We start from the raw sequence: 17,790 nt of genomic DNA, 5'->3' as shown, positions 1-17,790 counted from the left end.
TAATCTCACAAAACAAACTGAGGGTTGATGGGGGGAGGGGGGTTGGGGGGGGTGGGATTATGGGCATTGGGGAGGGTATGTGCTATGGTGAGTGCTGTGAAGTGTGTAAACCTGGCGATTCACAGACCTGTACCCCTGGGGATAAAAATATATTATATGTTTATAAAAAATAAAATAAAAAAAAAATCCAAATCGGGGAGGGGCCTGGGTGGCTGTCAGTTAAGTATCTGCCTTCAGCTCAGGTCATGATCCCAGGGTCCCGGGATCAAGCTTCGCATCAGTCTCCCTGCTCAGTGGGGAGTCTGCTTCTCCCTCTCCTGCCACTCCCCTATTTGTGCGCTCACGCTCGCGCTCGCTCTCTCTCTGAGAAATAAATAAATAAAATCCTTTAAAAATTAAAAATAAAATAAAATTCAAATTGAAAAAAAAAAAAAAACCAAAAAAACAAAAAAACTCCCCCAAACCAAAAGTCCAGGACCAGATGGCTTCACAGGTAATTTCTACCAAACATTTAAAGGTTGTTAATACCTATTTTTCTCAAACAATTAATAAAAAATAGAAGAGGAAGAAAAGATTCCAAATTGATTCTATGAGTTCAGCATTATCTTGATACCAAAACAGACAAAGACACTACCAAAAAAAGAGTACAGGCCAATATCTCTGATGAACACAGATGCAAAATTCCTCAACAAAATATTGGCAAACTGAATCCAACAATACATTAAAAAAATTATTCACCACAGTCAAGTGGGATGTATTCCAGGCATGTCAGGGTGGCTCAATATTTGCAAATCAATCGATGGAAACCACATTAACAAGAGAGAGAATAAAAATTCTATGATCATTTCAATAGATGCAGAAAAAGCATTTGACAAACTACAACATCCATTCATAATAAGCTCTCAATGAAGTAAGTTTAGAAGGAAAATAACTCAACATAATAAAGGCCACATAGGAAAAAAAAACTGGCTAACATTACTTATTTTAGAGAGAGAGTACGCTGAGTGTGGAGCGGGCAGAGGGAGTGAGAGAGAATCTCAAGCAGACTTCGTGCTGAGCACGGAGCCTGAGGCAGGGCTCAATCTGAAAACCCTGAGATCATGACCTGAGCTGAAATCAAGAGTCAGATGCTTAAGCAACTGAGCCACAGGAGCCCCCAAACCAGAAGCTTTTTTAAAGATAAAAGCATTCCATCCTTTTGCTGATTGCACATATTATAAAGAGATGGAGGTATAGGGATAGATTTGTCTATTTCTTCTTTAACTAACTGTAAGTGGCCATGAACTATGGGAGGCTTGGATCTGTATTTTAGTGTTAGTATGTGGCAAAAACTGGTAGAAAGAACAACCAAGGAGCTGCCAGCCTGAAAGAGCTGCTTCTAGACATAAGAAACTGCTCTCTAACTTCTCTCCCCATACCCAGATATTTGTTCCAAATAGCCACCCACACTAATATCATAGCGTATCTGTGCAAGTGTTTAAGGAGAAGGAAGCCAAAAGCACTAGTACCTCTATTCTTAATTGGTCACCCAAAGTGGTAGAATACTGTACTCAGTGCAAGAATCCTACTTATAAAGGAGCTCCCAAATTAGGAAGGAACCACTGGTTTCATATGGAATGGTCCCCCCACTTGAAGGAACATTTCATAGGTTAATGATTCTATGTACTTCAATTTGTTTTCTACTGTTAGCATATACCTCTATTTAGCCATCAATGAATACTAGTTTCTTTTAAAAGGAACATATGAAAAATATGTTCCTGCTCATTTTATATCAGTTGACAACAATAATTTTATTCAGGTCTTTTTGATTTTCTGTTTACAGCAAAACAGAATTGCATGATCATCTTCAACAATCAAAATTAAAGTAAAATAGATAATTTATTGGCAGATAAACCCTTCTTTCTGAAAATGTTGATAATTCTTTCTAGCTCTAAAATTCTATGAATTATCAAAGAATTAAAAAATAATGTTTCAGATGTGAATTAAATATAGAAAAATTCAGAATAAGGTATATGTAGTAGGAAACATACACTTTATTATAGCCTCTATCTGAAATCTGTGGTGTTGAACAAGAGAAGTAAAGACAACTAACTCATGATGATCACTAGGATTTTTAAATTTAAGTTTACTGAAGACAAAACTCTGACTTCCAAATTATTATCAACAATTACTTAGTCATCTTAAATGCTTCTGCTAACCAGATAGTATCTTATTTGATTCTCTTTTTTAGCCAGAAAGGAAGTCCTTCAGAAAACAAAGCAATCACCAAATGTCCTCTGTCAGAGAAGGTCTAAGGCATGAAGAGATAAAAGCTCTATTTAGGAGGATTATATTTCTACCAGCATGAGACATGATGTTACCTGAAAATACTGAAAATTAAACAGCGCGACAGTAGCTCCTGAATTAGGTCTTTCATAGCATGGACTAACAAAATTAACCTTCAGGTCAGTTTTTTTTTTCTTTTAATAACACATCACAGTGATAAACAAATGTTTAGTAATATGTATCAATAGGGAAAAATAATTATTTAATATTTTTCCACTAAGATTTAGGGATAACTCACTCTCTCTTTTATCTCATTGGCTCTACTTCCTCTCACCCATCTCTAAATATTGACGTGCTCAGGCTTTGGTCCTTTTCTCTGCCTATAATTCATTTCCTAGACGATTTTATTCAGTGCCATGGCAGCATCTGTACACCAGTGACTCCCAATTTATATTTCTAGTCCCCAACTCTCTCCTGAGCGCTGGCCTTGTCTATCCTATTGTTTACTCTCCATTCCTGCTTGAATGTGCAAGAAGCATTTAAACTTACCGTGACCAAAATAGAACTCCATATGTGGACTTCCTCTAACCTTCCTCCTTCCCCATCTTCCATCTTATTCATCCAGGATAAAAATGTAGGATACTATGCTTTCCTCCTCTTTCTGTCTCTCTCATGCCAACATTCTTACCATGGCCAAATTTTTACATGATCTTTCTCTCTGTCCTCTCCTCCCACACTCTACCTTGACCTAGCCTCATGGACTTCTGGCAGTTCCTTTTACATGCCAGTTATTCCCATCTCAGGACCCTTGCACTTACTTGTCCTAGAGTCATTCCCCTGTCCTGTCCTACCTCCAGCATACTCTATTCCCTCATCCTGCATTTTCTCCACAACACATATTAGCTGACAACCTATTATATATTTGTATGTTCATTTGTGTGTCTTATTCACTGTTGTATCCTCAACTTCTAGGAAAATACTTGGTATGTGGCAAGTACTTGGTATTGGATGATTGTTGCTGTGATATAGCAATGCCCCAATAAAATGGTGTCTCTGTATGATGGAATTCCAAAACACCTTGCATACTTATATCAATTTACAAATAAGTAGTCTTTATTTTTATATGAAAATTTTAAATTATTTATAACTGTCTTCTAATTCAGTAATTTAAAATAAATATAAAAATATTTCTAAAAATAAGTATATATAAGTAAAATACAGTACAATGAAGCACAGTATTTACTATGATACCTAATGAAGCAAAAGGGAATTTTTTAAAAAATCACTAAATTTAAAAATTAACAAACATTTTTAGGACTCACAAATTTGAACTCAATCTCTCTACAAACAGCTACTAAATATATAAGGATTTATTCCTTACCAATAAGCTTTGATGTCATCACAATATCTATCAATCAATTGGGTATAATATGACTCTAGTTCTTTAATTAATTCACACTTAGGACGAATTAGGAAGCTCATAATTCTTTCACATAAAGTTAACATATTAGTAGATGAGAAAATGAAAGCTAATTTGAGGAAATTTTACACTGTTAACAAATTTCATGGAAAATTATAAAAATGCACTTACTTTTTTCATCAGCTTTGTCTTTTATTGCAATGGTATCATTACTCAGAGACACAGTCTGTGCATTCAGAATATCTGTTCTCATTCCAGGAAATTTTGGAGAAGAAATGAAGCGGCCTTCATAAGAATATAAATAGATACCACCACCATCTACAAGAAGAAAATGTCTAAAAAAAAAAAGAATAAAAATACATTCTCAAATAGAAGCTTACTATATTTTCATTTTTATACTGGAGAAAAGTTTATTCTTTGGAAAAATCTAATTTTTTTTCCTTTGAAAATTTATGGCATTGCAAAAAAACAATTCAAACAGTAAAGCAAAAGCAAAAGATCTCTAGCAATCCTCTCTCTATAGAGATAATTTAGGACAAAGTATAGATATATTATAATTTTATTTTATTAACTCATTCCTGATGGACATTTATTTCAAATTATCCACTGTTTTAAAGAATGTCTATAAACATTGTTTTGTAGAATGCCTATACACATGTTTTAAAGAATGTATATACATATCTCTGTATGTCTACCTACTTATTTCCTTAGTATAACTTCTAGAAACATAATAATTGGCTCAAAGGGCATATACTTATAAAATTTTAATATGTATTTTTAAACTGCCCTTTAAAAGGTTTTAGTAATTTACACTCATATTACTGCCATACTGGAGTGTCTGATTCCTCGATGCTGAACGCAGTATTACTTTTTAAAATCTTATGTTCAAAACTGTAAGACCCTTGATCAGAACTATTTCTTGATTTAGGAATTGCTAAGTGTTCTTTCTTGCCTTGGAAATGAATACATACATTTTAATTAAACTAATACTTGAGTACTGGTATGTAGTTTAATTGAAGGGTTCGGTCCTTACACATTAATGTATGAAAACAATATTTGCTAATGTTGACAAAGTGACACATCATATTAGTATATATTTTTTCTTTGTTTCAACATTAAAAACTTTTTCTCTCCTGAACAAGACATTGTGTAAGCTTTTAACCTTCTTGTGAGTAACACTGTGTTTCAAAGGGCAAACATTTCTAAATGTAGAAATAGGACAAACATTAGGCAGTAAGTAAATTATTCTTTAATTGCCTAATCAGTTATGCCATTAACATATGCCTTTACTAAGAGCATATTCAATACACTAATAAGTAACGTATAAATAAAATTTATTTGGCACTGTTCAAGTAAAAAGAATTTCAGAAATATGGTTTTTTAGATAGCTGACACCTTATCTTTTAAGTGGAAAAGATGTCTTTTTGTATTAAAAATGTATGATATTACAAGATAATATATTTCAATTTCACTAAACAGATGAGACAAAATTTGACACAGTTTTTCAACCACTCAAGGTCATCAATGTGATGATCATATTCAGTAACTGTTTAAAGACAGCTTTGGTACTCATGAGAATCTCTTGGTGCATCAGAATAATTAAGCTATTCAGCGATACAGTTCTGTGCTTTTTGTTTTCTCTATGCTGCCTTACCAGGCAGTCACTTTTCTTATCCTTGTTCCAGCCTCTCACAGCCCACCAGCATTCCTCTTCTGGTTTGCTATTTATAAAAGCTGGGGGTTAGAAAACCTGGTAACAACACTATTAAGAGATTGCCTAGGTGTGAGTAAAGGAATGAGGAATAAAATATATGGTTTTAGTGCAAAGATTTCATGGGTAGCTATTTTAGGCAATTGTTGATTCTATTTTCAAACTTTATTTCTGGTTTTGTTGGGTTGTAGCTTCCTAAGACTGACCTTTGATTCGATTGGATATCACTGTACTCGATAGACTGATTGATGATAGTTTTCATGGAAAAGTGTGGGTTCTTGAGGAATAGCTATTCCCAATTTACTCCAGTTTGTTGGCCTGGAGTTTCATGGTCCTGCATATACCAAAGGTGTGGTATAGAATATTATTTTTCAAACTTCAGATCACAGTCATGTAGTGGCTCATAAAATCAATGTGTTTCAAATATTTAAAACCAAAAGAACTGAACATTATAAAAAATAAGGGTCCTGAGGTCAAAACGACCTTATAGTAATTCCCCCATTTCTTTCTTTCTTTATTTTTTTAAAAGATTTTATTTATTTATTTGAGAAAGAGAGAGAAGGGGACATAAGAGCGGGAAGGGACAGAAGGAGAGGGAAAAGCAGACTCCCCACTGAGTGCAGAGCTCAACTTGGGGCTTGGTCCCAGGACCCCTGAGATCATGACGTGAGCTGAAGTCAGAAGTTCAACCAACTGAGCCACCCAGGCGCCCCAACTCACCTGTTTCCCTCTCATTCTCTCATATCACTACTTTGATATTTACTTGTAATAAATTTAGTCTCATCATTCTTAATATATTAATTCCTTTTATATTTCTCAATGTAAATTTTTAGTATAGTAAATGATGAGACATATAACCTATATATAACCTCCAAGAATGTTTTTTAAGAGTGTAGAGAGGGGTGCCTGGGTGGCTCAGTCGGTTAAACATCCGAATCTGGATCTCAGCTCAGGTCTTGATCTAAGGCTCATGAGTTCAAGCTCCACACTGGGCTCTACACTTTAAAAAAAAAAAAAAAAAAAAAAGGTAGAGAAATTCTGAGACCAACAAGTTTCAGAACCACTGACCTAATAGCTTATTCTTACTTTTTTCCTTTAAAATAAATAAAAACAGATTGATCCCAAATGACTAATATACCATTTTGTAAGTGCATGCTTTAAAGAGTACTTTACTGCAATCTGAAATATTTTAACCCCATATTCAAGAGTCAAACATGATAAACAAATACCTTTCTGCCTGCAGAATTAAACTAACAGTTCCTTCTTTAAGATCAAATATAAGTGGCGTATTCCAGTTCTTCGTACTAAAAGATAAATAAAATAGATATTAACTTTTTAAAAAACCAAATACTCTTTAATAAATAGATAAGTATTCACTTTAAAAAGTATTATCAGTTTCACCATAACTGTATATATTTCTATTATAGCACTAGGCACATTGTTCTGAAATCATTCACTTACATGTCTGTATCCCTGATTAGAAATCAAACTCTGGGTAAGTAATAAGTATTCAATAGTAAATGTTCAACAAATGTTTATTCTAGGTATCACAATATGTGAATTGAGGAATCCTAAGTACATATTCTGTCATTTATTAGCTCTGTGATTTGGGCAAGTCATCTCACGTTTCTCATCTGATAAACAGTAATGGTGTGGCTGCGGGAAGAAAGGACACATTTTTGGCTAGCCGGATCAGGATTAGCGATCTGGTTGCACCACCTGTCGGCTATATGATCTCAATAAGCTTAATCTCCTAAGAATCAGTTTCCTTATTTGTAAAATGAAGATAATGGTGACTCACCTAAAGTGCCTAGCTAACTGCCTGTTATATAGTAGATCTTGGACAAACAGAAACTATAATAACAATAATGAATATGAGCATTTTTCCTGCAGGTCTCCCAATGTTACTGTTGGTCCAAATGGAGATTTCTGTGAAGCATTCTGTAAACTAAAATACTGTATAAATGTAAGTTATGACCATGCTTATTGAATGAATGGATAAATAAATGAACAAATAACTCCTTTGGTTTCTACACTGTAATAGGATTCAAAGATAGGCAAGAGGGAGAGAACATTTACAAAATGAAAACCACCCCAAGTCATCAAAATTTCACATTTAAAATGTTTTATTACTCTTATATATTCTGAATTCCTCTCAATTATTTTCATGAAGCCAATTCTTTAAATCAGATTAAACCTCATATTCAGATCCAGAAAGTGTGGGAAGGGGAAGGCTGCAGTAAGTGGGCACACTGATGGGAAATGGCTAATGCCAGTAAGTAAATGCATTTCAATAAGTAAATGCATGCACACAGCAAAACAATGAATAAACTACAAAAAATTAGTAAGCCTGGTGTTCACAGGTATGATAAAGATATGTGCTTTGTACTTTAGAAAAGATATCATAGCATGTTTCATTTATGTAGTCATTAGAATTAACCTTCAGTCTTTGATAATAGTGATTGTGAGGTTTTTTTTATTATTATTATTTATTTGACAGAGAGAGAGAAATCACAAGCAGGCAGAGAGGCAGGCAGAGAGAGAGGGGAGGAAGCAGGCTCCCCATGGAGCAGAGAGCCCGACGGGGGGCTCAATCCCAGGATCCTGGGATCATGACCTGAGTTGAAGGCAGCTGCTTAACCAACTGAGCCACCCAGGTGCCTGATTGTGAGGTTTTTTAAAGTCCCCCTGCAAAATATCTGGTATTTATGACAACTGGGATATATATGTCTGCCCTAAGCCACACTGATGAATAGGAGCAATTTTCTAAAAATTATTTGAATTCTAAATTCTAAAAAATTATTTGAAAAATCAAATGAAAATTTAACATAGAACACTTATGTATTATTTACTTTTTCTGGAACTTCTTTTCATATAAAACACTATATTGCTTACATGCTTGTTTTAAAAATTACATTTTTATTACTAAAAAGGGGTAACAGTTATCAAGAACTGGGGGTCAAACCCCAGCTCTTCCTTTAGTAAGGGAGTTTAGTAATTTGACCTAAGGTAAGTTACTTAAATACTCTGTATATCTGTTAGTTTCTTCATCTTGTAAAACGGAAATAATAATAATATTCAACACACAGGGTAAATTAGACCATGACCATAAAGACAGTATAATAGTGCTCAATAAACAATAGTTGTTATTTAAAATACTAGTATGTGTTCTGGGGCCCCTGGCTGGCTCAGTCAGTAGAGGATATGATTCTTGATCTCAGAGTTGTGAGGCTGAACCCCACATTGGGTTTAGAGTTTACTTAAAAATAAAATCTTTAATACATAAATAAAATAAAAATGCTAGCAGGTTTTTTAATTTAATGAAATATATTTTGGTGATGATAGGTCTCAGCACTACCTCATTCCCACTACCTGGTATTTCACTTTAATAAATAATTTTGTACCTTAGTAAATGTCTTGACAAGAGAGGGAAGGCATGTCTAAGTCAGAAAAGAAGAAAAGCAGTCTTATATTTTGCCACATATTAACTAATATATGAAAAGTAGGGTGATAAAAAAATTAAATCATAACTGCCAAACTTTTCTTAAGTATTTTAAAAAGCAGTTTTTCTAATACAAGTAACACATGATACTAATCCTATGGATTCAAACATTATATCATTGCCACTAAAACTAGCAGAATAAACCCATCATTTGGGGTAGTTAAGAACCCTACCTTTCTTCAAACAAACCCTAAATTGAAGAGATCTTCTCTATTTTTCCTCAACTCCATGAAAATTAATTATTCAAATGACTATGTGCACTAAGTGATTGTGAAATTTCTTCACATTCTATAATCTCTCCCCTATATAGCAACTATTTAACTTAGTATCTTTCTTGACTTTCCCGAGTCTTATTGTTGCTCCTTCTCATTCATATGAGAAAAAATTTTCTTATATTAATTTAAATTATATTAGATTAAGTTATATTATAACTTAAATTGAGCCACCTGTTTCTTTATCCCCTCTCTTCTCTGCTTCTTCCATTTAATTCTTGACTGCTGTCCTAAGTTGCAGATTCTGATTAGTAGCAGATTTACATATAGTGAGTGAGAATTTTTAATATATAGTTGTAGTAAGTGTTACTGTTAATCATATTGGATACCTTTGTGTTGTGTACTGGGCTTATTAGGAATCCAAGATACCACTATACTTTGTTTTTTGATTCATTTATTCATCCAAGAATTTTTTTTTATTAAGTACCTATACATGGTGAACACAGTGCAGTGCTGGATACTGGGTGTATAGTTGTGAATAAGACACATATATAGTCCTTATCTTCAATTTTATATCCAATGATTAAACTATAATCACATGATGTTATAAATATAAGCACAGAATGTAAAAAACAATCCTTAACTATTCACAACTCAGGAAAGTAACATAGTGGTGACTTGAGTTTCCTGGATAGTTGAGAAGTCAGCTGGGGGCATGCTTAGAGCCAGCTTGTACCAACTGGTATATTTTCAGGAATTCTGCAAACCAACTGTTTAACAGAGCTATTATTTAAAATTAAATTATATAAACTTATAACTAAGCAAATTATATTCAAAACAAAGATAAGTGCTCCAAACCTATTACTTCCAGATAATCTTACTACATTTTACTATTATCTATGCACTTGAGATTATTTACATCTGTTGTATCTATATGGTGGCAATTCTATATAATGGCTTGCTACTGCGCATCTCTTTTCAATTCTGCTTTCAGTGACATCATACTGGTATCTTGAAATCAGCCTTGGTAGAAGTATTTACATTACAGAAACAGGCAAACACTGAAAAATCAGGTTTGTTTGTTTCCAGAAAGCTAGTTCAACATTCATCAGCACATACTGAGTTACATTTTGAAAAATACCAAGTATATTTGTTTTAGGCACAAGTTTCTCGGGTGTACTGAAATTATTTCCTGCTTTCTAAAAAGCAGATTGAATATATTTTCCTTCATCATCTCTGGGCAACTCTATCTTCAGTATGAACATCCATGATTACCCTAGGCTATAGCACTAAGCCTGAATACCTCATTGTGTCTCTATTGAACATCTTTTAGCCTGTTGTCAGGCTGTTCGCTGTTCCCTCTCTTCCAGTGGCTAGGTGGGTCCTTTTCCCAACAATTATCAGCTGTTCCTCCAGACTTTGAAATCAAGTTATACTAAAATTCCTTAAGACTGTGAGTAAAGAAAGAGTAAACACTCTCAGAGAAAGTATTTTCTACTATAAAAATGATTATTAACCTCTGATGCACACCCTTATTAGATTTATTTTCATTGGTTATAGCTCATTTTAAAATCACTTCTTGATTGGGAGTAAGTGAGGATAAGCGAGGTTTTAAGAAAATTAAATTTAGAACCAAACCATGTTGATAGGAAAGGCTGAAAATAAATTTCCCCATCACAGACAAAACTCTGAATTTTTAAGAAATGCAAGATGCTTACGAGAACACATAACATTGAAGAGACGTTGAAACAACTAAGTGTGCATAGTTCAAAGATGCTTTAATGACTCTATCACGGAATTCCAGTAAATCCACTGCATCATTAAGAACATTGCGAACCTAAACAAGGAAAAATGAAATACCAACAAACAACATTAAAATACATCAGCATTTTAATTAGGTAAGTTAGCAAAATTTTGAAGCATAAAATTCAATGCACTCTAGATTACCTAATCATATAAAAAAGAGTTCAGTAGGAACTAGCCAGAAGACAACATACTTGGTTTGTATAAAAGTCAACTAACAAAAGAGAGACATAAAAAAACTTTAGAAATGTAGATTTCTAACCTGAAAGCCAATCTGAATGTCAATGTAGCAATGGAGAAATAAGGTGAAAAATGCTGTAACACTGAGATATAGTAAATAATATATATGGCATATAGGAGTTGGAAAGAGACTATATGATTTCTATCCAAAGAGTAAGAATATTTCTTTTTAGGGCTAGGTCTTACTTTAAAATTTAAGTTCTTATAAAAAGCGATATAATAATTTTAAAAAATCAAAATGGAGTGGTAGGTATTAGTAAAGCTGCACAGCTGCACTGTGAAGAAGTCAAGCTGCACAGAGGGGCACAAGTATTTCCATATGTTAAAACATAGAGATAATATATAAGGAAGCTAAGTATCAACAAACAAATAAAAATTTTACTTATGATAGTCAAACCATTATAAAAATAACAGAATAAACTTTGCAAGGATTTTAACCCTTGGCAGTATCTGCTTACAACCCTGAAGTTGATGGACAATCTGCAACAAATTAAGAAAAACGTCGAGCAAGCTAAATTTATCTAATCTCTTGTCAATACCAGAATGGGTCAGACATTGTAGTAAAAGGTGAAAGTAGAGAAAAAGAGATTAATTGTACCTAGAAGTTAGAATTTTTTAAAATTCCCCTCAAAATGTTATCATCTTTCTAAATAAAATGTGACAACTATAGAAATGGTATGGAAAAAAGATAAAAAGATAAAGTCAAACTTCTTTTAAGTACTTCTTCAAAGCACTTATACCTATAAGGCATATTATATTTTTATTATCTGCTCTTCAACTCCCATCTCCACAAAACTACCACCATGATAGATAGCAAAATTACACATATATATATTCCTTGACCCAGCAATCTTACTTCTAGAATCCTATTGCAAAGACAAGTAAGCAAAATCATGAAATAACACACACATGAAATGCTGTAACTATCTACAGCTCTATTGGTAATAGGAAAAAACTGGAAACAGCCCAAATGTCTATCAGTAAGGGATAGACCAAATAAACTATGGCATACTCGCAAAGTGGAATACTATACAGCCCCAAAAAGAAAGAAGATCTATAGAGTGATCTCCAGGATATAGTGTAAGGTGAAAAATGCAAGATGCAAAACAATGTGTACAGTATAAAACCTTTCATCTCATGAAGGGAAGGATATGAAGATATATGGATTTGGTTTTTTTTCTTAAATGAATACTTTAATCAGTATATAAACAATTAGGTAAGCTTATGGAGAAGCTGACCAAGATACCTACACTGGGAGATGTAAGTATCTAAATTTCCAATATTTTATTTTTCTACACACTATTTATTCAAGTTGTTTATTGTATAAATTTTCATGTGCCACATTAGAAGTCCTTTATTGCAAAGACCATTATTTTGTCTGATGACAAACAGCAGCCATACTGTCAGTGATTATTCTGGACCTCCACGTTGGATAAATTCAATTTCTTCTTGAGATACAAGCTTCTTTCTGTATTTCTGAGGTAATATTTTCATTATTTCTGCAGTGTCTGGTGGACCCTGATGCATGCAAATCTGGTGATTTACTCCCTTTAGAATGCTGTGAAATTGAAGAAGAGTGGGATGGTAGTCCTGCTGATCTGAAACTTCTGATACACTGGGTTTAGGATTGTCTCTTCTGTCAGAGTACCATATTAATGGAGTATGTAGCTTGACTACTGGAATGACCCTGCCAGCAGATGCCATCTTGCTGTCCATCATCACCCTGCGATGGGGCAGCTTCTGGGGCGCTTGCTAGGCACATAAATAATAGGAGTTCTGAGGAGTTGGGGATGGGCCCTACATGTGATATATGGATTTGTTACAGAAACAAAGCAAGAAACCCAAAACACTATTCATAACATATTAATTGATGTTGTTATTTTAAACTGTATTTTGGGGTATAGTTTAATATATATGTATGTATGCGTATACACACACACACACACACACACACACACACGTATATATATATGTATATATATAAAATGTAAGACAGATAGGCCAAAGATGGGGCCATTTGAGCATTAAATAATGGTTCTCTAAAATGTTAAAATCTGCAAGTTTATAATGACAACATCATCATCAACAACAACATTCATGGGGGAAATCAACTCATTATTTGAAAGTTGGTAAATACAGAAAATAACTTCATAACTATTTCACCTCAGAGTAACCAAATGGTTGAAAAGGCAGTGTCTCACGGAAGAACTTTAGCTAATAAATGTGTTAGGAATGGTAGGATTACAAGATTACCATTTTGCAAATCCCAGTGAAATATGGTTCTAGACAAGTATTATCAATGGCTGCTAAAAATATTAAAGTAAAAGCCTAAAGAGCTCTTCAGACTTTTTTAAATGATTGATGAATCAACACTTACAATACCTGAACATATTAACCATAGCATCACTAAGAGAGCTAAGCTGACATATGTTGTCTCTTGATGTGATGCAACAGGAAGTCCACAGCGTTGATTACAAAGTGTTCTTTATCCTTATCAAGGCTCTAAATCTAATAACCAGTTTACAGGAAATACAGGGGTTAGATGAACACGTTAAATGGAATCACACCATAGGAATGCAAACGGGAAAATGTGAAAAATTCAGCAGAACAAACCACCTGGCTTCTTAAGCAAGTAAGAAAGAGAAGAAATTGTTTCAGATTTAAAAAGACTGAAGACACAAATCAACTAAATGCAAAGTGAGACTTTGTTTCCTGACATTAACAAACCAACTATATAAGTATGTATTCAGAAAATAACTGGAGAAGTGGGGCCTGTTATCATAGAAAGATATATTGAGGAAACAACTAGAGAAATGTGAAATGCTACTATGGTTATGATAAAATAAACAGTTTAATCTTTTGGACACTTTTTAAAAGTCTTACTACAAAACAGCAATGTTGGACTATATTAAAGAAAAAGACACTGATACATTTGCTTCACTCTTCAGTGAGTAGGGGAAATGACTGCAAAAGGGGGAGTACTCTGATCATAGGTGCTTCAAAGGATTGGTGTTGTTCAGGGAAGAAGAAATTATTGTGGCCTGAAATCAGCAATGAAGGATAAGGAAGACATCCACTCAATCTCTAGACCCAGTAATACCTGGCATAAAGAGGGAAAACACTTCTACTTGAGAAGTCTGTAGAAGAAACATTGCTCTCAGGAATCAGCCAATTTTGACTTGAAACAAAAATGTGAAGAGGGGGGCGCCTGGGTGGCTCAGTGGGTTGGGGCCTCTGCCTTCAGCTCGGGTCATGATCCCGGAGTCCTGGGATCGAGCCCCACGTCGGACTCTGCTCAGCGGGGAGCCTGCTTCCCTTCCTCTCTCTCTGTCTGCCTCTCTGCCTGCCTGTGATCTCTGTCTGTCAAATAAATAAATGAAATCTTTAAAAAAAAAAAAATGTGAAGAGGGCTTTCAGTAAGAAGGCTGAGTTGTGTCTGCAAAGCCATGGATGTATACTGCAGGTTGCATACTACACAACCCCAGGGCTAAGAGAATGGGTCCCCTAGAACCAAGCAGGTCACGACTGCAGGAGGCATCTCTGCAAGTCTCTCTTTAAATCCAAGGCTTTTTGAGGTCTTTCATGAAGGGGAGAAGACAACTACCTTGCAGATCCCCATGCTCTGATTTTAAAGAGACCTAAATCAGGCCACTTGTTACTTCAAGTACTTTTAGTTCCATTAGCTAGCAGAGCCACTCTCCTTCCTGCCTTTCCTACTCTGCTTCTGGACCAGGAGTCTAGCAGGTCAGAGACTTCACTCCACACTCTCCATTTTTGTTCCATTTCTGCTGCACAGAGATGTTTACCTTGTTTTTGAGTCCAGAAAAGTCTTTTTATTTTTATTTTATTTTTTAAGATTTTACTTATTTATTTGCCAGAGAGAGAGAGAGCATGAGCGCGCACAAGCAGGGGGAAAGGCAGGCAGAGGCAGAGGGAGAAGCAGGCTCCCCACCAAGCAAGGAGCCCAATCCGGGACTTGATCCCAGGGCCCTAGGATCATGACCTGAGTCAAAAGTAGAGGCTTGGGGCGCCTGGGTGGCTCATGGGTTAAAGCCTCTGCCTTCGGCTCAGGTCAAGATCCCAGCATCCTGGGATCGAGCCCTACATCGGGCTCTCTACTCTGCAGGGAGCCTGCTTCCTCCTCTCTCTCTCTTTGCCTGTCTCTCTGCCTACTTGTGATCTCTGTCAAATAAATAAATAAAATCTTAAAAAAAAAAAAGAGTAGAGGCTTAACTGACTGAGCCACCCAGGTGTCCTGAGATAAGTCTTTTTAAAAATACATGTATTTCATATATTATTAATCTCTTTGGAGTCACAGATAAGTCTCTCTCCCAAGTGTGAACTTAATGATACCATCTTAACCAGAAATCTACAAACTTTTTTAAAAGCCCATAATACCATCCTCTCTTAAAAACATTTTAAAGCTGGGGTGCCTGGGTGGCTCAGTGGGTTAAAGCCTCTGCCTTCGGCTCAGGTCATGATCCCAGGGTCCTGGGATAGAGTCCCACATCGGCTCTCTGCTCAGCAGGGAGCCTGCTTCCTCCTCTCTCTGACTGCCTCTCTGCCTACTTGTAATCTCTGTCTGTCAAATAAATAAATAACATCTTAAAAAAAAACATTTTAAAGCTAATGGAATGGAATGAAAGTTTTTAAAGGAAGTTATATGGTAGTTTCTTTATAGCAACATGATATGCAGTGAAACAAACTAGCTGTTAATACCAGTTTGGGGAAATTCAATATTTAACAGTACAATTGTATAAGCCTCTACCATTATTCAACTACAAATAGGTTTCTTAAAATTCATATTTGCCTAAAGCATCCAACGGGGGGACTCGCTTTTTTGTGAACCTAGAACACTAGAACTAAAAAGGAATAAAACGTCTCAGCCATAATAACAAAACACCCTGACAATTTTGGTTATAATTTCAAAGCTATGTTAAATCCCACATCAGAAAGGTTCTGTGCCAAATATTTATTTTTTTGAAGATTTAAAGATTAAAAAAAGATTTAAAGACTTATTTACTTACTTATTTTTATTTTTTTTTATTAATTAAATCATTTTTAGTTTGATGATCATGACTTTTTTTTTAATTTTTAAAATTTATTTTCAGCGTAACAGTATTCATTGTTTTTGCACCACACCCAGTGCTCCATGCAATCCGTGCCCTCTCCAATACCCACCACCTGGTTCCCCCAACCTCCCACCCCCCGCCCCTTCAAAACCCTCAGATTGTTTTTCAGAGTCCATAGTCTCTCATGGTTCACCTCCCCTTCCAATTTCCCTCAACTCCCTTCTCCTCTCTAACTCCCCTTGTCCTCCATGCTATTTGTTACGCTCCACAAATAAGTGAAACCATAATGATAATTGACTCTCTCTGCTTGACTTATTTCACTCAGCATAATCTCTTCCAGTCCTGTCCATGTTGCTACAAAAGTTGGGTATTCATCCTTTCTGGTGGAGGCATAATACTCCATAGTGTATATGGACCACATCTTCCTTATCCATTCGTCCGTTGAAGGGCATCTGGGTTCTTTCCACAGTTTGGCGACCGTGGCCATTGTTGCTATAAACATTGGGGTACAGATGGCCCTTCTTTTCACTACATCTGTATCTTTGGGGTAAATACCCAGGAGTGCAATGGCAGGGTCATAGGGAAGCTCTATTTTTAATTTCTTGAGGAATCTCCACACTGTTCTCCAAAGTGGCTGCACCAACTTGCATTCCCACCAACAGTGTAAGAGGGTTCCCCTTTCTCCACATCCCCTCCAACACATGTTGTTTCCTGTCTTGCTAATTTTGGCCATTCTAACTGGTGTAAGGTGATATCTCAATGTGGTTTTAATTTGAATCTCCCTGATGGCTAGTGATGATGAACATTTTTTCATGTGTCTGATAGCCATTTGTATGTCTTCATTGGAGAAGTGTCTGTTCATATCTTCTGGCCATTTTTTGATATGATTGTCTGTTTTGTGTGAGTTTGAGGAGTTCTTTATAGATCCTGGATATCAACTTTTTGTCTGTACTGTCATTTGCAAATATTTTCTCCCATTCCGTGGGTTGCCTCTTTGTTTTCTTGACTGTTTCCTTTGCTGTGCAGAAACTTTTGATTTTGATGTAGTCCCAAAATTTCATTTTCGCTTTTGTTTCCTTTGCCTTTGGAGACCTATCTTGAAAGAAGTTGCTGTGGCTGATATCGAAGAGGTTACTGCCTATATTCTCCTCTAGGATTCTGATGGATTCCTGTCTCACGTTGAGGTCTTTTATCCATTTTGAGTTTATTTTTGTGTACGGTGTAAGAGAATGGTTGAGTTTCATTCTTCTACATATAGCTGTCCAGTTTTCCCAGCACCATTTATTGAAGAGACTGTCTTTTTTCCACTGTATATTTTTTCCCTTTTTGTCGAAGATTATTTGACCATAGAGTTGAGGGCCCATATCTGGGTTCTCTACTCTGTTCCACTGGTCTATGTGTCTGTTTTTATGCCAATACCATGCTGTCTTGGTGATCACAGCTTTGTAGTAAAGCTTGAAATCAGGTAACGTGATGCCCCCAGTTTTATTTTTGTTTTTCAACATTTCCTTAGCGATTCGGTTACTGCCTATATTCTCCTCTAGGATTCAGGGTCTCTTCTGATT

General features: G+C 35.4%; 1 protein-coding gene and 1 pseudogene across 3 annotated transcripts in view; both read right to left on the bottom strand.

Moving 5' to 3' along the window:
• The window catches only part of LOC111148174 (intraflagellar transport 80), a 117,131-nt gene that overhangs the window by 32,362 nt on the left and 66,979 nt on the right, over positions 1-17,790 (bottom strand). For all 3 annotated transcript variants that reach the window (XM_022504625.1, XM_022504634.1, XM_022504644.1), the window contains exons 10-12: positions 10,829-10,947; positions 6,626-6,700; positions 3,857-4,020 (exon numbers count right to left, since the gene is read on the bottom strand). In XM_022504625.1, the coding sequence (XP_022360333.1) occupies positions 3,857-4,020; positions 6,626-6,700; positions 10,829-10,947 (358 nt within the window). The remainder of the gene's footprint in view (positions 1-3,856; positions 4,021-6,625; positions 6,701-10,828; positions 10,948-17,790) is intronic.
• Positions 12,564-12,872, bottom strand: LOC111148189 (annotated as a pseudogene).

This window comes from Enhydra lutris, unplaced genomic scaffold (assembly GCF_002288905.1).
Source record: "Enhydra lutris kenyoni isolate GAN:26980312 unplaced genomic scaffold, ASM228890v2 scaffoldscaffold2, whole genome shotgun sequence".
In the NCBI taxonomy this organism is placed as follows: domain Eukaryota; kingdom Metazoa; phylum Chordata; class Mammalia; order Carnivora; family Mustelidae; genus Enhydra; species Enhydra lutris.
The sequence above is the reverse complement of the archived record's forward strand: the minus strand, read 5'-3'. Positions and strand labels throughout refer to the sequence as shown.